Here is a 20,704-nt window from a genome sequence, read left to right on the forward strand (position 1 = left end):
GTCTGTCCTGTCCTGGGTCAGGTCTGGCCTATCTCAAATAACACAGGTTCCAGATCACTGCAAGGTAAGGATAGGAAGTTATATGACTTGGTAAACACTGTTATGGGTGATGTCATCAAAATAAAGTACAACGTTCTTTTGAAATTCAAAATGCTATTGTAGCCCTTCAATGTTGAATTCATGTTTCACATCAACAATTCATTGTACTAAACACTGAAGGTAACAATAATATTTGATTGTAAAAATCTAAGTGATGCCATTGAATTTGATACGGATACTCTATTTTAAAATGCTAAGTTACTGCAAAGGCCACAATCCTGTTCCGTGTATGTTGCTCTTCCTTCCCTAAGAAAACAAAGGCACTCAATACCCACAGCAACATATATTTATTGTTTACATTCAATTTAATGCATTATTTATTCAACGTCACATCAAAAAAGAATAGGCAGATCTCCTTAACATTTACAACATAGTCGGTATCAATACAGTAAAATATGCTGCTATGAAATGATGTTCACTTTTGTATGAATACATTAGTTTGACATATAAAAGGATCAAAGTGTCCTTGTCTTCTGAAGAACGGCAAGTAAAGAACGAGAAATATTATATTTCTTAGTATATCCAGTAGACAGAAGTACGTGTAAACAATATACAGTTTTAAGTACAGTTTAAAAGTTCCAAAATAATATCCTGGCTGGCTTTGAAGCAACACAGAAGCCATAGAGTATCAGTCTGTATTATGGCAGGGATAGACTGGCCTGAACTGTGCATTTTATAACAGGGGATATTTGTAACACTGCTGAGTTTATGTCCTGAAGTAAAGTCATTCAAACTATTTTACTATGTTTAGAAGTATCTGTTAAACAGTGCCTTTTGACTCTTATGCTATAATACAGTCCATGTAATAACTGCTTTAACTCTATGGTAGCATGGGAGCCCACAAACAGCCCTCAACTGTGAGCTTGTTAACTAATAATGAGCTTGGTAGCTAATACCATTTGAGATTTTTGTATCAAAGACGTAAAAAACATGTCACCCATTTAAGAATAAGATTATATTATTTGCTCTACACACAATACATTTCATATTATCCAATTACTTTTTAAATGTTTAATCGATGAAAATCGAATCAATAAAATATGTAAATAAAAAATATAAATTTTGAGAACAAAGCACATTAAGAAAGAAAGAAAATCTGTTGTAATTGAATAAAACATGTAGCGTATTCCGAGAGTGATTGTTTGCTCCATAAACATGGTTGAGACATAACAGTAAAGGATAACGTATCATCTACATCCTTTTAACAAGAGGCAAACATACAAATACCTTGTATGCCAGACATACAGTACTGTAAAGCATGTTACAAAATACATTTTCTTGACAGCATTATGCAAAAGGGAAAAAATATATATATACTTTTCTCTCTCATTGAACATGGTCCGCTATAATTTGCACTACTGTAAGTCGCTTTGGATAAAAGCGTTAGCTAAATGGCATATTTGCGACCTCAAAGCCCATGACCCCACTAGTTGGCAGTTAGTTAACTTGTTGGCAGTTAGCTAGTTAGCTAGTTATTCACTGAGAGGCTTGACAGATAGGCATTGAGCACTGGGACAGTTTCTGTTTCTCCTCGTTGGGCCTCAACAACATCTTGTAGGGAGCACCTCTCCCTTTCTATGGAATGTCTGGACAAGGATAAGGATACAGACAGTAGTAACCCTTTGCCTGGCTAGTTAAGCTACACCTTACAGTAGCTGCTAGAAGTTGTTGGCGTGTGTGTGACTGTGTGTGTGTGGGATGGAGCGCGAGCGGGCTATAGGGGCGTGGTTGTTGCGCTTCTCCTTGCCACCACAAGGTATCATGCTGTCTATGAACTGCATCTTGCCCTGTTCCTCCTTCATGAACAGCTCCACCATCAGGATCTTCTCCTTGTGGATCTGAAGGCTGATGTCTTTAGGGATGTCTGGGATCAGCCAGTCCACGATGTCACTCATCAGCATCACCACATTCTACGGGGAAGGGAAACAGCAGGAAACAGGCATGCACACACACACACACACAAACACAAACACACAGGGAAGTGAGCGACAGCATGGTGAACAAGCAGGAAACAAAGTCTACAGTAAACGTACAGTATCTCGCAGAGCCAAACGAGTGTCTCAGAATATTGCAAATTAGCTGAAGTCTGGCAGGAAAGATTAACTGTACAATAGAACTGCAGCTGTTTGCTTATGTTTAACGCTTTTCATTCTTGGAGGAACACAGGCCCATAATAAAGATCCCCAATCCTTTTCGGTAAATGCAGTCTTTCAAACTATAAATGGACTCCTCCACTCACCTGGAAGACTATGACGAAGGCCAGTCTGGCAGCCAGGACCGCCCAGAACTCTTTAGAGATGACGTAGGGTGTGTTGGACCATGGGGGCTCCCTGTAGTCTTTATACCTGGAGTCAAGAGTCATCTGATTACAGTGACTAAACCAGAAAACATTACAACAGATGGCAAAATATTTACTGTAAAGGTACAGTAAATAAACGCCACAGTAACTTTAAGTATGGCTATAATATTTCCTGCACATTATATTTTTTTGTAACTTATTAAGGCATCTATTTATTTGCTTACAGTATGTACAATTAAGCAATAAGAAACACACACACACACACACACACACACACACACACACACACACACACACACACACACACACACACACACACACACACACACACACACACACACACACACACACACACACACACACACACACACACACACACACACACACACACACAGAGTCTTTTCTATGAGGAGGCTGAGGCTGTATTCTGGCTCCTCAGTTAAGGTTAGGGGTAGCTTCGTCCAATACAACCAGATCATGCACCACAGCAGGCTATTGGCTTCTTCTATATTTAAGCAATTATACCTGAAGGGGTGTGGTATATGGCCAATATACAAAGGTTAAGGGCTGTTTTTAAGCACGACGCAACGTGGAGTGCCTGGATACAGCCCTTAGCCGTGGTATATTGACGATATACCACTAACCTTATTGCTATTATAAACTGCTTATCAACGTAATTATAGCAGTAAAAATAAATGTTTTGTCATACCCGTGGTATACGGTCTGATATACAAGAGCTGTCAACCAACCAGCATTCAGGGCTTGAGCCACCCAGTTTATAACAATCAATGAAACATGTATAATATAAAAACTTCACACAGTCAGTCAGTGTTGTGTGTAAACTCACCTACACATCTCCACCTGATGCTGTGGGTCCATAGGTTCTTTACCGTCCTGGAAGTTGCTCACGTTGAAGTAGGACAGGGTGTGGTTGACGAAGCCGTGCATGGAGCCGTCTGAGCTGTACATGTACTGGTAGACCAGCCTCGGGATGAAGTCTGACGTGAAGGAGATCACAAACGCCTGGAGAGAGACAGACAGTGATCAATGACAAAGCACCTGAAGACATGTGTTTACACCTGACATTAACAAATGCCCTGTCAACAGATAGGGATTGGATCATCTTGTTCGATTAACGAAAGTCACATGGTAATACCAGGTAGAAACCCGCCCTAATGATATATACTGTAGGTTGAATATAATTGTCAACTTCATCCCCCTTGGCATTTTTCCTATTTTGTTGCCTTACAACATGGAATTAAAATTGATTTTTGGGGGGTTTGTAAAATTTGATTAACACAACATGCCTACCACTTTGAAGATGCAAAATATTTTTTTTTGTGAAAAAAAACAAGAAATAAGACAAAAAAACACAAAACTTGAGCGTGCAAAACAATTCACCCCCTCTCCCAAATTCAATACTTTGTAGAGCCACCTTTTGCAGCAATTACAGCTGCAAGTCACGTGGGATATGTCTCTATAAGCTTGGCACATCTAGCCACTGGGATTTTTGCCCATTCTTCAAGACAAAACTGCTCCAGCTCCTTCAAGTTGGATGGGTTCCGTTGGTGTACAGCAATCTTTAAGTCATTCCACAGATTCTCAATTTGATTGAGGTCTGGGCTTTGACTAAGCCATTCCAAGACATTTAAATGTTTCCCCTTAAACCACTCGAGTGTTGCTTTAGCAGTATGCTTAGGGTCATTGTCCTGCTGGAAGGTGAACCTCCGTCCCAGCCTCAAATCTCGGGAAGACTGAAACAGGTTTCCCTCAAGAATTTCCCTGTATTTAGCGCCATCTATCATTCTTTCAATTCTGACCAGTTTCCCAGTCCCTGCTGATGAAAAACATCCCCAGAGCATGATGCTGCCACCACCATGCTTCACTGTGGGGATGGTGTTCTCGGGGTGATGTGAGGTGTTGGGTTTGCGCCAGAGCATTTGCCTTGATTGCCAAAAAGCTAATTTTTTGTCTCATCTGACCAGAGTACCTTCTTCCACATGTTTGGGAAGTCTCCCACATGCCTTTTGGTGAACACCAAACGTGTTTGCTTCTTTTTTTCTTTAAGCAATGGCTTTTTTTCTGGCCACACTTCAGTAAAGCCCAGCTCTGTGGAGTGTACGGCTTAAAGTGGTCCTATGGACGGATACTCCAATCTCCGCTGTGGAGCTTTGCAGCTCCTTCAGGGTTCTCTTTGGTCTCTTTGTTGCCTCTCTGATTAATGCCCTCCTTGCCTGGTCCGTGAGTTTTCGCAGGTTTGTTGTGGTGCCATATTCTTTCTATTTTTTAATAATGGATTTAATGGTGCTCCATGGGATGTTCAAAGTTTCAGATATTTTTATATAACCCAACCCTGATCTGTACTTCTCCACAACTTTGTCCCTGACCTGTTTGGAGAGCTCCTTGGTCTTCATGGTGCTGCTTGCTTGGTGTTGCCCCTTGCTTAGTGGTGTTGCAGACTCTGGGGCCTTTCAGAACAGGTGTATATATTCTGGGATCATGTGACAGATCATGTGACACTTAGATTGGACACAGGTGGACTTTATTTAACTAATTATGTAATTGGTTGCACCAGATCTTATTTAGGGGCTTCATAGCAAAGGGTGTGAATACATATCCACCAATTTGGATTATTTTGTGCATGTCCAGTACATGAAATCCAAATAAAAATCAATTTAAATTACAGGTTGTAATGCAAAAAATAGGAACAACGCCAAGGGGGATGAATACTTTTGCAAGGCACTGTACATCGGCAACTATCTGTCAGTCAGCATATATGACTGGTAACGTAAATGTTAGCCCTAACCCTAACCCGAGAAGCTGGCCAGTGCCCATGTGAGATTTCGTTCTGTGTTCAGAGATTTGCCAGCACATAAACATAGAAGGCATTAAAGTTAAGAGACATTGACATCCTGTTCCATCGGTAACACTCTGAATAAGTGGAGGATGGAGGTGAGGAATTCCCTCCCTTACATTTTGATCGAAAGCCTCCGTTGTCATAAATAACCCAGATCTGGATCTCACTTCAACATCACCATGACGATGGCGAACCCTTTGGAAGTGAAGTGAGAGTCTGCAGGATTTATGACCACGTTAACTCTCCTTCTGACCAAGTATGGTCTTTTCTGCATCGAGGGTCAGTAGTTTTAGAGGTGAAACCATTTAAAAGCCTAATTATGAGGTTTTACAAGCAACCCTCCAAGAGTGTTGACATACTGTATATTCACAGTAAAGGACCGGCTCTTAAATGTGGACCAGGCTGAGCTTCAATGAAAAACCGTTCTCGTTTTTTTAAGTGCAGACTTGTTATTGTTGAGGTGGTTGAGGAATGAATAAGATGGATTTAAAAAAAAAAAACCTCTGCAGAACATTTCAATGACTCCCCTATCTAAATCAGAACAGTATATGTTAAAGTGCGAGAATTGTGTATTTTTTTTCATAATTTGGTCATCTTCCACCATTATATTTTGCTGGGATTACCGGAATGACTTACATTTATGATGACGGCCACTTTAGCCACAGCTCGGAGAAGGTTGTACCATATTCCTGGAATCAGAGAAGAAAGAAAAATATGAGTCAGAACTCTTGATGGTCCATGTTATTACAATCTTATATTTTAATGATTATAATTTGTTATTTTATTTAACCTTCATTTAACTAGGCAAGTCAGTTAAGAACAAATTCTTATTTACAATGACGGCCTACAACGGCCAAAACCGGATGACAATTGTGCGCTGCCCTGTGGGACTCCCAATCACGGCCGGTTGTGATACAGCCTGAATTCAAACCAGGGTGTCTGTGGTGATGCCTCTAGCATTGAGATGCAGTGCCTTAGACCGCTGTGCCACTTGGAGCCTTATAACAAATCTATAGATTACTTAGAGCAGCGAATCACATACTGTAGTGAACCCCCCTTTTGTTCCCTTCCTCTACAGTCATTGTCTTGGGGTTAATGCCTCTACAATACTGTTGTGGGATGGTGTGAGTTTTATGCCTGGATCTATGTCAATCTGACGTTTATTTAAGATCACAAAAGTGCTAAATAGTACAAAAACACAAGCATAACAATTCCCATAATACATCAGCAGGACAAATTCCCCCCTCTAGTTACGTTTGTAGGTTTGTATGTAGAAAGAATAGAAACAGCTAGATCACATTTGCATTCCTAAGTTTTTACCTGACCACATGAGTCCATTTTCATTTAACCTGTATACACTGATTGTACAAAACATTTAGAACACCTGCTCTTTATAACATAGACTGACCAGGTGAATCCAGGTGAAAGCTATGATCCCTTATTGATGTCACTTGTTAAATCCACTTCAATCGTTATAGATGAAAGGGATGAGACAGGTTAAAGAAGGATTTTTAAGCCTTGAGTCAATTGAGACATGGATGTGTGCCATTCAGAGGATGAATGCGCAAGAGAAAATATTTAAGTGCCTTTGAACGGGGTAATTATGGTAGTAGATGCCAGGCGCACCGGTTTGTGTCAAGAACTGCAAAACTGCTGGGTTTTTCACACTCAGCAGTTTCCTGTGTTTTTCACATCCAGCCAATTTGACACAACTGTTGGAAGCAGTGGAGCCAACAAGGGCCAGCATCCCTGTGGAACACTTTCGATACCTTGTAGAGTCCATCCCCCAACGAATTGAGGCTGTTCTGAGGGAAATGGGGTGGGGGGGTGCAACTCAATATTAGGAAGGAAGATGTTCCTAATGTTTGGTATACTCAGTGTATACATACAGGTTCATCTTGATGAGATAAAATATCTTAAGCAAAAGTGACTTCCTGGTCATCTGGTCAGCTGGTCACATGGTCAGGAAGAACTCAGAAATAACCATCATGTTTTTTTCTCTCTGTAAATAACTTGTATTGGACTGAATTCAATATTAGGTTTATTATTGTGAAAGGAATCAATTTAAACCACAGTCTAATAAAAAAATAACCTGTGTGCTTAAAGAGTGAACAGTCAGAGGCTGAACTTTGAACCCACCAATGTCTTTTGCCCTTGCAGCGACCGGCCTCCTGAGCTCGGCCACAAACTTCTTGGCATCCAGGCGTATCTCGATGATGTTGTTAAGGAGTGCGAAAAGTGGGGCCAGCGGGAACGATGCCACGAACAGGGTCACAAACCCAAACTGGATTACTGCAAGGACACAGAGATAGAGAGACATCCATCAGCTTCACATGTACATCACACTGTATACACATAGGGATACAGTATGTCTTTCAGCCTGATCTGTCCATTCACCAGGGCCTGCTGTATTCACAAAGGGTCTCTCATAGTAGGAGTACTGATATAGGATCAGTTTAGCCTTTTAGATCATAATGAACACGATTAAATGGACAGGTGCAACCTGATCCTAGATCAGCAATCCTATTCTAAGATGCTTTATGAATGCAGGCCCTGATCACTTGACAAGACCTAACAAATCAATCAGGAGAGATCATCTGAACCTCACATACTGTAACTGGCTCTAAAACATGCCAATGTGCTCATCACATTTAGGATAACAAGAAACCATTGAATGACCCTTGTAAATGTATTAAAAATATATATATATTTATATATATATACACTGTATACAATGACCCAACACACCTGCAGGCTGTGTAAGGCCTATTTGACCAAGAAGGAGAGTGATGGAGTGCTGCATCAGATGACCTGGCCTCCACAATCACCCAACCTCAACCAAATTGAGATTGTTTGGGATGAGTCGGACCACAGAGTGAAGGAAAAGCAGCCAACAAGTGCTCAGCATTATGTGGGAACTCCTTCAAGACTGTTGGAAAAGCATTCCTCATGAAGCTGGTTGAGAGAATGCCAAGAGTGTGCAAAGCTGTCATCAAGGCAAAGGGTGGCTATTTGAAGAATCTCAAATATAAAATATATTTTGATTTGTAAAACACTTTTTTGGTTACTACATGATTCCATATGTGTTATTTCATAGATTTGATGTCTTCACTATTATTCAACAATGTAGAAAATAGTAAAATAAAGAAAACCCCTTGAATGAGTAGGTGTTCTAAAATGTTTGACCGGTACTGTATATTTGTTAGATAACAACTTTGACTTTTAAGTTATTTAAATCAACATCATAAATGTATTGATGCAGTTGATAATTAAGGCAATTGAGTGGCAGTGGATCAAACTAGAGAGAACAGAAGGGAGCTCTTTAGGTGTCTTGTAGGGAGAGGAGACTGAGGGATAAGAGAGGACAAGAGAGGGGGCTAGGTGGAGAGGGTGAGGGGCAGGGACAAGTCAGGGGTGGTTACGAAGGGGAAGAGACTGAGGGACGGACAAAGGGAGGGGGCCTAAGGCTTCTAAGGCTATGCTTCCCAGTCTAAACAGTTTGTGCATATATTATGACAAAATTTTGTGACGTTATGGTTCGTTTTGGTTTTCATGCAAGGGTTTTTCAGCTGTTCATGCACATGTTCGTGCACGTTTCTTGATGTAAGACGAAGTTCGGTAGCAAAAGTCTACGGCCCTTCGTCGGTGATGGGTCAGCAGTAGGGATTCTTCAATGAAGTGTTGTCATTCAATGAGAGACGACTCGTTTTCATGCACATTTTTCCACTTGACGGCTTACGATAGTTGTAAAATTAGATGTAAAATTGCGTGACAAAGAGTTCCTAATCAAAATATCAAAATGAATGACAGATTTCTTAGATTAATTATGACTATTCTGAGGAAGTGGCTACGGCGTCTCAAGATGGACAAACAGTACTATTGCCACTTTTGTCTTGTTTTTCAAGCAACAACCTTTTAAAGGAGTATGCGAGGCACAGACGCCCACGTCGCCTAGCCGAGTTCTGCTAGGAGCGAACCGAACCTAGTATGCAGATGCCTATACAGGGGGCAAAGGGACAACGAGGGAGTCTGTGAGGGAGGGAGGGAGTGGGGCGGCAGGGGGCAGACAGGGACAAAGGAGGGGCCAGGCAGAAACACAGGCTGTAATCTCTACTGGCATGGTGCCAGGGCATGACCAAGCCCAGAATGTCACTCCCTCCCCACAACCCCAGTACTCTCTGTCACTCCCCAGTACTCTATAATGTCACTCCCTCCCCACAACCCCAGTACTCTCTGTCACTCCCTCCCCACAACTCCAGTACTCTCTAATGTCACTCACTCCCCACAACCCCAGTACTCTCTGTCACTCCCCAGTACTCTCTGTCACTCCCCAGTACTCTATAATGTCACTCCCTCCCCACAACCCCAGTATTCTCTGTCACTCCCTCCCCACAACTCCAGTACTCTCTAATGTCACTCCCTCCCCACAACCCCAGTACTCTCTGTCACTCCCTCCCCACAACCCCAGTACTATATAATGTCACCCCCCAGTACTCTCTCTAATGTCACTCCCTCCCCACAACCCCAGTACTCTCTGTCACTCCCTCCCCACAACCCCAGTACTCTCTAATGTCACTCCCTCCCCACAACCCCAGTACTCTCTAATGTCACTCCCTCCCCAGAACCCCAGTACTCTCTAATGTCACTCCCTCCCCACAACCCCAGTATTCTCTAATGTCACTCCCTCCCCACAACCCCAGTACTCTCTAATGTCACTCCCTCCCCACAACCCCAGTATTCTCTAATGTCACTCCCTCCCCACAACCCCAGTACTCTCTAATGTCACTCCCCAGTACTCTCTAATGTCACTCCCCAGTACTCTCTAATGTCACTCCCTCCTCACAACCCCAGTACTCTCTAATGCACCCCCTCCCAACAACCCCCATAGTACCCTTACTACTCTCTGATCTACACAACGCAGCTACAGTAGGGGACTTCAGTTCTCCATTCAAACATGCTGGCTCTTTTGCTAATTGTAGTATTTTCACTGCTCTCTCTCTCTCTCTCTCTCTCTCTCTCTCTCTCTCTCTCTCTCTCTCTCTCTCTCTCTCTCTCTCTCTCTCTCTCTCTCTCTCTCTCTCTCTCTCTCTCTCTCTCTCTCTCTCTCTCTCTCTCTCTCTCTCTCTCTCTCTCTCTCTCTCTCTGTCTATTTGTTTCTTTCTGTATCTCTCTCTCTCTCTCTCTCTCTACACACACAAACACATCCACGCACCCCCACAAACACACAGACACACACACATTGCTCAGTTGTGTTCGAGAAGCAGGTGCTCTTCAAAAGCCCCTCGAGGGGAAATCCAACCCCACTACAAGGTGCAGGATTCTGTGAAAAATGTACAACTGCTATAATAAATATGTAGATCTTGGGTGTGACTGGTGAAGGTTTGGACTAATAGTCCGTTGGGAACATAAGAACATTTCTTTAATGATATCATAATATCCATGATACCATAATGCGGTAGGGTGAAATTAGCCTACAGTATCTTTGCGATGCCATGAACAATTAAGTTAAGCCTAAAACTCCCTGTGTCCTGAGAATAGGCCTACTTACCAGGCATTAACTGAGAGACACTGCCTCTTGAGAAAGTGAAGTACATTACAAGCGCTGCGACTGGACTCTTCAGTTGTTTAAGACTTTCTCAAGAGTACAAAGTTCAGACAGAGAACAAACAACGTCTTTCTTTAGAGCTATCTTAATAGCCATCTTACACTGCAAATATATGCTAACCTAAGTACTAATAGTGTATACGTCTCCTGATGTAATAGATGCAAACACTGATGCTCTTTTCACTTGAGTTGAGGTATATGCTTGCCAATGCCAGCTCCAGAGATAGGTGGATGTAGGGAGAGAGAGATAGAGAGAGAGAAGAAGAAGAAAATGAAGAAGAAGAAGAAGAAGAAGAAGGCAGGAAAAGAGAGATGTGGGCCATGGACCAAACAGCAAGTCAAAGTAAATAGAGCCTGATGGAGAATCTGGCAGAGGTGTGTGCCAACAGGAAGATCTGCTGAGTAAAAACACTGCTGTCTGTAATGAAGAAGGCCCAGGGTGTAGGTTTGGTATGGAGGAAGGAAGTCATTCATTCAATTAGCTACATCCCCTTCTCATTGTGCTTGGCTTAGGGTGCATTTCAAGTAAAAAAGAGGAATGGATTCCCGGAATAATTCCAAAATGATTTCTGGCCAACTCCTACACAGGGAGGATGTACACTGCGTGGACAAAACATTAGGAACACCTGCTCTTTCCATGACATAGACTGACCAGGTGAATCCAGGCGAAAGCTTTGATCCCTTGATAATGTCAATTGTTAAATCCACTTCAATCAGTGTAGACGAACGGGAGAAGACAGGTTAACTAAATACGTATTTTTAAACCTTGAGACAATTGAGACATGGATTGTGCATTTGTGCCATTCAGAGGGTGAATGGTCAAGACAAAAAAGTACCTTCAAAGTACCTTTGAATGGGGTATGGTAGTAGGTGCCAGGTGCACCGGTGTGAGTGTGTCAAGAACTGCAACGCTGCTGGGTTTTTCACGCTCAACAGTTTCCCGTGTGTATAAAGAATGGTCCACCACCCAAAGGACACCAAGCCAACTTGACACAACTGTAGGAAGCATTGGAGTCAACATGGGCCAGCATCCCTGTGGAAAGCAACAACTTGTAGAGTCCATGCCATGATGAATTGAGGCTGTTCTGAGCGCAAAAGGGGGTGCAACTCAATATTAGGATATTAATATTAATGTTTTGTACACGCGGTGTGTTTCATTTGATATGGTTCTGCTTTACATTTTGTTTCCCTCCATAAAAAGTATGTGCTGAGCACATGAATCACATGAAGCTCGCCAGAAGTTTTACCCTTCAACAGCATGAAACTGTCCAAGACCGAAATGGCAGTAAGCTACATTCTACTCAATGTTGCTTCACAATAGTAATAAACCCAACTAAATGATCATCGTCTAAAAACTGGAGTTCTTACCCCCCAAAAGTATTTTTTCCCCCATACAGCCTTTGAAACGCTATTCAATACCCTGTTAAATATTTCAGGAATCATTAATATCTTCTACTAGGTCATCAAAAGACATGGGTTCTAATTAGCTAGCTGAGGAAAATGGCCTTCGGCTCGCACACATCCATTAATGACTTCTACCTCTGACATTTGCTAAAGCCAGCAACCTGAGATTTCATCAAGATTAAAGTCAATACTCATTTAAATCCATCTCTATCTAATCCTTCAATCTATCTATTCACATCTGTAGGTTTGAAGCTGGAGCCAAAAAACAGTAGAGTGACAGTCTAAAAAGCTTTTCTTGTTTGACTCAATTGATTGATTCTAGTTACTCAACCAACGTGAAAGCTTATAAGAATTCTCTCACGACAGAGGTTCACGTCAGTCGGATCACATGATCTTATGTGGTAATGTAAGGTAATGTGATAACATGAAACTACACAAAACTACGTTTGAGAGCGTGAAAATATAATCTTAAGTTAAATAAAACATGGGGATGCTAAATTTCATACATGTGCTTCCTTGTTCCCCGCACTTAGATTCAAGTTTCATGTTGAATTGTACCATGTACTAGTGGTCAGAAAATATCACTGTGATGCTTTGAGATATTATATAACCTTAAAGGTGGAAACATGTAAAGCTGGTTCACCACAGTTGTGATACCATGTAACTACACATGACAACATCTGAGTTTTTCCACATGTGAAAAGGCAATTCCACATGTGAGAGTTAGGTTTGCACATGTGGAAAGGTAAATAAAATTTTCACATGTGAAACTACAAATTCCACATGTGAGAGTTAGGTTTGCACATGTGGAAAGGCAAATAAAATTTTCACATTTGAAACTACAAATTCCACATGTGAATCTGAAATTCACATGTGTGGTGAAAACATGTTATTCTCCTCACATGTGAAAAGGTAGTGTTAATTAACACGTGAACTCTATATTGAATACATGTGAACATACTGTATGGTTTCATATGTGAACAACTGACCTCACTTGTCTATTTTGTTTTGTGGACATTTCAGCTCTACATTTGAAAACTATTATTTCTCATGTGAAAATGCGATTTCATGTGTTTTTTGTAAGGGAAGTAATTAAATGGTATGGGGGGTTTTAAGGTAAGTGATACGCTGTTCAGATTAAATCGTGTAAAAATCGTTAAGATCTCCATAACAACATGTACAAGGCGGTTTGTTTTGTTCATTACAGCATCTCATTGGTTCTCTGGCCAACAGAAATGATCCCTGAGTTTATTCAGTGGGGACCACAGTCCTTATTGATTCTACATCTTCTGCTTTGCCACTTTCTGTTGACAAAGGCTGTGTGTAAGGTAGTGTGCAAGAGGCAAGGCTTGACACAAACTTTTTTAGCCACTGGGACAGATTTTTTACTTGTCCGAAAGCTCAAGTCACAAAAAAAGAAGTGATTTAATACTATGGGCCAAAAAGGTGAATTAGCTATAAATTGTATGATGCAAGAAAACACTAAATTAAAGTAATTATTATCATTATTAGCCCTGTTACTACAGAGAATCAGTCAAAACATGTACTCTACTCTCTGCCTATTTGTTTCTTTGCATATTCAAGCCTTTCTCAAAATACAACACTGCCTCTTGAAGGCTCTCTTGGCAGATGGCTAGCCACTCTTCACAGACTTTAAAATATAGAAATGTTACAATTACAACCAAATACTTTTTATGCCTTAATAAAATAATTGTATTTTTCAATGAATCAGGGCTAAAGTAGGCTACTTCAAAGCAAAAGGTAACTAACTAAGACATGTCTATAACCTTGCAATATATTCAGGTTTCAGGGGAGATCTATTGACAGCATGGGGGATATTTCTCAATTAGGCTATTATAAGAATATATTTCAGACTGACACGACCAATGTTGAATAGAGGGGAATCCCAGCTTTCTAACAGTGTCTGATTTACTGCGCTGGAGAGACAACTTTACACTGGAGTAAGCTTTGGTTTATTAATAACGCACCCATTCATCAACTGTGTGTCAGTGGAACGTTTTTAGGACATCGGACATGACAATTACATTAAGACATGATAATAGCTAAATAGTTAACTAGCGAGATAACTAGTCAGGGTACACAATGTGGTTTGAATCGGCTATCTAGTTAGTCTGTTGTTATTATTTTATAGGCCTACCTGCTGTCATGTCTCCCTCTCGCTCCTCTGGCACACATGCAGCTGATGCGCACAGCGTGCATTTTCCAGGGTTTTCATGACAGTACAAAGCCTATTTGCTGACCAAAAATGTGCTATAACTGTGCAAATAACTCAATGATTAGCCAGTAATATCAGCAAATGTGCACATGCGGCTACACACGGGGCTGCTCTTTGATGTCAATAGCGTATCTCGCAACCGGGGAGGATTGAAAGACCGCCCTGCCTGTCAATGCAATACGGAACAGCAACACATCACATCCAGGGGCCACTCGGATCTAATTGTGATCAGACTAATTGTTTGATATTGTGATTTTTGTGTGATTTTCTTTACTTGACCATCCGGACAACGCAAATCTATATTCTTCTTGTCGGACCATTTTCTTTCTTGTCCCGGACAAGCAGATATGCGTGAGTAACCCGTCTAATTATGAAATCCATGAGGGTTAGTGCGCAAGTCCAAGTACACACTCTTTTTGGAGATGGGTGGAGAATCGGGACACAACCATAATACTCTGTTGACCTCGAAACGAAACGACAGACATCTGTTATGACACGTGTCTTTGAACGAAGGTGGACCGACTTGTGCTAACAAAACTCAGATGTTGTCATGTGTAGTTACATGGTATCACAACAGTGGTGAACCAGCTTTACATGTTTCCACCTTTAAGGTTATATAATATCTCAAAGCATCACAGTGATATTTTCCGACTACTAGTACATGGTACAATTCAACATGAAACTTCTGAGTGCGGGGAACAAGGAAGCGCATGTATGAAAAATCATATATGTCACAGTGGTGGCAGACAGCTATATATATTTTTTTTCTACTGTATTATTGACTGTATGTTTGTTTATTCCATGTGTAACTCTGTGTTGTTGTATGTGTCGAACTGCTTTGCTTTATCTTGGCCAGGTCGCAGTTGTAAATGAGAACTTGTTCTCAACTGGCCTACCTGGTTAAATAAAGATGAAATATATTGTAAGGGCTGTCTCTCTCCTCATCCTCGGACGAGGAGAGGAGAGAAGGATCATCAGACCAAAATGCAGCATTTGGGAAATAAGCCATCTTTTTATTATAAACGACGGCAACACGAAACAAAACACTTTCAAATATATAAAACAAGAAAACGACGTTGACGAAACCTGAACATAAACTTACATAACTAAACGTAAACTCACGGACAGGAAACAGACGACATCAAAATAAACGAACAGCCAAACAGTCCCGTATGGTACATACATTCAACGACACAGGAGACAATCACCCACAAACAAACAGTGAGAACACCCTACCTAAATATGACTCTTAATTAGAGGAGAACGCAAAACACCTGCCTCTAATTAAGAGCCATACCAGGCAACCACAACCAACATAGAAACAGATAACATAGACTGCCCACCCAAAACACATGCCCTGACCTAAACACATACAAAAACAACATAAAACAGGTAAGGACCGTTACATATATATATTTTTTAAATAAAAATCTGAACAATGCCCATTGGAGACACCATGGCAGAGGCGTGTAGTGTGAAATATCTGCCATACTAAAAACATGGGGCTGGTCACTGTATAGCAACAGACGGGTTGTTTTACTCACACCTAGAGGTATCACATATGTCACATATGTTGATAGGAAAGTGCAAGATGAAAATAAATGCTGTTGCTACCTCGCTGTCAAACCAAGGTGTAAGCTGAACATACAAAGCAGAGAAAGATGCTTTTAAAATCAACTGGACAATGTGGACTGGACATGCATATCCAGATGAAGGTTTCCATGATATTGACTTTTGGACAGTGACATAGTTGAAGATCACATTTTATTGAGAGAAGGGTCAGTCTGACTGATTGGGGGAGGCTGTATACCAAAGGTCTCACAGGGAGCCGTAGCAGTGTCATACGGTTCACCACACACACACACACACACACACACACACACACACACACACACACACACACACACACACACACACACACACACACACACACACACACACACACACACACAGACACACACACACACACACACACACACACACACACACACACACACACACACACAGACACACAGACACACAGACACACAGACACACACACACACACACACACACACACACACACACACACACACACACACACACACACACACACACACACACACACACACACACACACACACACACACACGGACACACAGACAAACATACACACACACACACACACACAGACACACAGACAAACAGACACACACACACAAACAGACAGACAAACAGACTCACTCATCTCCATGTACTCTGGCGTGAGGCCTGCGAAGGGCTCTAGGAAGTGGTCCGTCTCATAGCGCTGTAACTTCTTCTCTCTCTCCTCTTCCTGGAAGGACCTTCTCTTGGACTTGATGTACCTTATCAGCTTCTTCAGCTTCCTGTAGGCGCAGGGAGATAGTCAGAAACAATGGCACAGTCGGACAGGCATAAGAACCACAGAGAAGTATTGGTCTGTGGATGTTACAGGCTGATGTGAATCCTTGATATACAGACACTATTGGTGTGTGCATACTTGTGTGTAGGTGTGTTTTTGTGTGTGTGCGTGCATGTGTGTGCACGCTCGTTCGTGTGTGTACTCACGGAATGCCAATCTCAAATAAATTGTTCTGGATGAGTTGCTTTCCCAACATGGTGATACTGAGCTGAATACACAACTCCATCAGACATCCTCCATGAGCACACTGCCGGGGAAAACCCAGTTAAAGGCCTTCTGTCCTGAAGCACACGTCCATTATAGACAGACTAACATGGTCAAAATACACATACTAAGGATGGGATTTAATCCAACCCAGACTTCCTCACAGCAATAGACTTTTAAAGGCAATTTCCCGGACGTTCGCAGAGATCCAAGTTCACTGTAAACGTTGGTCATCGGCTCAAGAGGGACAACTTCTTTAAATGTTCACCGTAGTGCACAGGTTGTTTTTCTGTGTTTGTTTGAATTGCAGGACTTGAATACAGATTTATTTTGAATATGTGAACTCCTAATGTATGTTTCTAGGTTAACTAACAGTGTTTAATTCATAGCCATCTGCACTTCAACATTTATAAAGATTGTGTTCAATAGGCAATGTGATGAAATGAATGAAAATTGAATATTTATAAAATTACAAATAATGAATTATTGTTTTTCTTCCTTTACTGATGACTAATATTGAATACATATCCAAATGACTGTTCATGATGCAGAGTCTTCTATCTAACGGTTTGTTTACCTCTTCCATTCGATACGACTCAAACACATAAAGATAACTTCCAGGTCGACCAACAAGCCTGTAGGAGCACAGGAAGAAAATGAAGGGTTAGGAGAGGCAATACCCAAGGACACCTCTACTACATCTCACTGACATAGATTGTGTGATTAACATAGCATAACATAACACAGCATAACATAACATGGCATATCATAACATAGCATAACATAACATAACATAACATAACATATTAACATAATATAATTTAACATAACATAGCATAACACAAAATAAAATAACATAGCATAACACAACATAAAATAACATAACATAGCATAACACAGCATAGCATAACATAGCATATTAACAAGATATAATCTAACATAGCATAACATAACATAATAGCATAACATAACATAGCATAGCATAACATAACAGCATAACATAACATAGCATAACATAACATAATAGCATAACATAACATAGCATAACATAACATAGCATAACATAACATAATAGCATAACATAGCATAGCATAACATAACAAGTTCATACAGATCAGTAGATAAAGACTAAGACTGTGGGGACTCACCTGCCTCTGAAAAATGCTATGTATATGATGGGGGTAAAGGCATTCACAAACTTCAGGATGAACGTTTTGAATATCAATCTCTCCTCAAAGCTCTTGTCTGTCTTTGGAACCTCTGAGAAAACAGACAGTAGATGTGTCATATGTTATTAAATAACTTATAAGGCCGTTTGCTGCTTGAGAGTTGACTTGAAAGAGAATAGGGGAATCCCTACAACAGCAAGGGGAGTGTTAGAAAGTTACACTGCATTTAGTACACCAGTTATAGAAGGAAATCAATTTTGGAGATATTTTCAGTTTGAAAGGTAGGTAGCACGATGAGACAGTACATTGGCACATTGTTAGAAATGTAACCCAGAAAGCCTTGCTTGTGGTAACTTACAGCTAATAGGGAAGTTGGCACACTGTCAATGCAAGATGCACTTAGTTTTTTTCAATTGCTAACATGCATTGGTCAAAACTGAAGTCACGTTGTCAAAACTCTTCACACAGTCAGCAAAACAGAAGTGTATGTGAACCAAACTGTGAATCATTTTTCATTGCTTTCACACAAAATACATTCAATGACCACATTTTCTGAAATCCATGGCCTCTCATTCATACTCCACCACCTGCTAAACTATATATTTGCAGCATGTTTTCAAATGCAACACACTGTTTCCAAAACTGTTAAAAACACATTCAAAACAGAATGATGGAAAATGCTGTGCATTTCTCCTGTAACCAGATTGAAACAGAAAATCTCTGCAGAATATTTAATCATTCCAAACACAGCTGATTGCAATTTCAGCTGAAAGCCTACCCAAGTGTCCTGTTTTTAGTCTCGTTACCAAACAGACAAAAGAGGACGGCTTCGTAATGATTTAGTTTGGAAACATGGATCAAAGAAGACAGGTTGGTGGGGAAAGAAGAGTGGCAGGGAGAGGGAGAATGCATGGAGGACAAAGGAGAGGAAGACCAAGAGCGGTGGTCTCTGATGAGATAAGGGACACAATTATTGACCATGTTGTAAACCATGGTCTCTCTTTGAGAGAGGCCGGTTTAAGGGTGCAACCAAATCTGCATTAATAGTAGTATGGATTTTCAGTCAAAACAACAGGTGAGATGTGCATCCTTCAATGATAATTGAACTACATATTACAGTACAATACAGTACGTTCACATTGTTACATGTACTGACATTTTGAAATATATTGATTGTTTTGTGTTTTTCAGTAGGATCCAAAGGTTGCCTCCCACAGGAGGGAGAGGCAGAATATTATCAGATGGCAGGAAATTGCCATTGTTGACATGGTAATTGGCCACAATGTAATACAACTGTGGGAAATTCGGGACAGAGTGCTGGCAGACAATATCACTTGTGGGAATGTGAATACGGTCAGCACAACGACAGTTGCCAGAGTCCCAGAGAAACATAAAATAACGATGAAGCAGTTGTACCCTTTGAGAAACGGTGAACGTGAGAAAGAACTCCGGTATCAATATGTCCAGGTAAGTTGTCTGTTCAATAACCAAACAGGGTACATACACAGCTATGCATAATGTCAAGTACTGTAAAACTGTGGATTTACTGTATTTTAGAGTAACGGAGATGGAAGCAAGGCAAACTGCACATACATTCATCTTTGTGGAGGAAACTGGATTCAACCTGGCTCTGATTCAACCCCACTCTGCTGCAGTCACAGACTGGTTTAGTACACATCCCAGGATGTCAGTACTATTCCTTCCTTCATACTCCCCCTTCCTAAACCCCATAGAGGAGTTTTTCTCTGCGTGGAGGTGGAAGGTTTATGACCACCATCCACATGACCAGATGTCCTTACTGGAGGCCATGAATGCGGGGTGTGCAGACACTTATCCTGAAGACTGCCAGGGTGTGCAGACACTTCTCCCGAAGACTTCCAGGGTGTGGAGACATTTCTCCTGAAGACTTCCAGGGTGTGCAGACACTTATCCTGAAGACATGCCAGGGTGTAGAGACACTTCTCCTGAAGACTGCCAGGGTGTGGAGACATTTCTCCTGAAGACTTCCAGGGTGTGCAGACACTTATCCTGAAGACATGCCAGGGTGTGCAGACACTTATCCTGAAGACATGCCAGGGTGTAGAGACACTTCTCCTGAAGACATGCCAGGGTGTAGAGACACTTCTCCTGAAGACTGCCAGGGTGTGGAGACATTTCTCCTGAAGACTTCCAGGGTGTGCAGACACTTATCCTGAAGACATGCCAGGGTGTGCAGACACTTATCCTGAAGACATGCCAGGGTGTAGAGGCACTTCTCCTGAAGACATGCCAGGGTGTAGAGACACTTATCCTGAAGACTGCCAGGGTGTGGAGACATTTCTCCTGAAGACTTCCAGGGTGTGCAGACACTTATCCTGAAGACATGCCAGGGTGTAGAGACACTTATCCTGAAGACATGCCAGGGTGTGCA

At 41.4% G+C, this 20,704-nt stretch overlaps 1 protein-coding gene across 3 annotated transcripts in view; it reads right to left on the reverse strand.

Annotated features, from left to right (window-relative positions):
- Positions 1-369: 369 nt before the first annotated feature.
- LOC139584322 (anoctamin-1-like) overlaps positions 370-20,704 on the reverse strand; it is a 102,510-nt gene continuing 82,175 nt past the window's right edge. For all 3 annotated transcript variants that reach the window (XM_071416017.1, XM_071416016.1, XM_071416018.1), the window contains 9 exons: positions 18,274-18,385; positions 17,703-17,760; positions 17,068-17,168; positions 16,723-16,865; positions 7,395-7,547; positions 5,892-5,944; positions 3,246-3,421; positions 2,339-2,444; positions 370-2,009 (listed from right to left, as the gene is read on the reverse strand). In XM_071416017.1, coding sequence (XP_071272118.1) covers positions 1,758-2,009; positions 2,339-2,444; positions 3,246-3,421; positions 5,892-5,944; positions 7,395-7,547; positions 16,723-16,865; positions 17,068-17,168; positions 17,703-17,760; positions 18,274-18,385 — 1,154 coding nt within the window. In that variant the 3' untranslated portion in view covers positions 370-1,757. The remainder of the gene's footprint in view (positions 2,010-2,338; positions 2,445-3,245; positions 3,422-5,891; positions 5,945-7,394; positions 7,548-16,722; positions 16,866-17,067; positions 17,169-17,702; positions 17,761-18,273; positions 18,386-20,704) is intronic.

The sequence above is a fragment of the Salvelinus alpinus genome, chromosome 9 (assembly GCF_045679555.1).
Source record: "Salvelinus alpinus chromosome 9, SLU_Salpinus.1, whole genome shotgun sequence".
In the NCBI taxonomy this organism is placed as follows: Eukaryota; Metazoa; Chordata; class Actinopteri; order Salmoniformes; family Salmonidae; genus Salvelinus; species Salvelinus alpinus.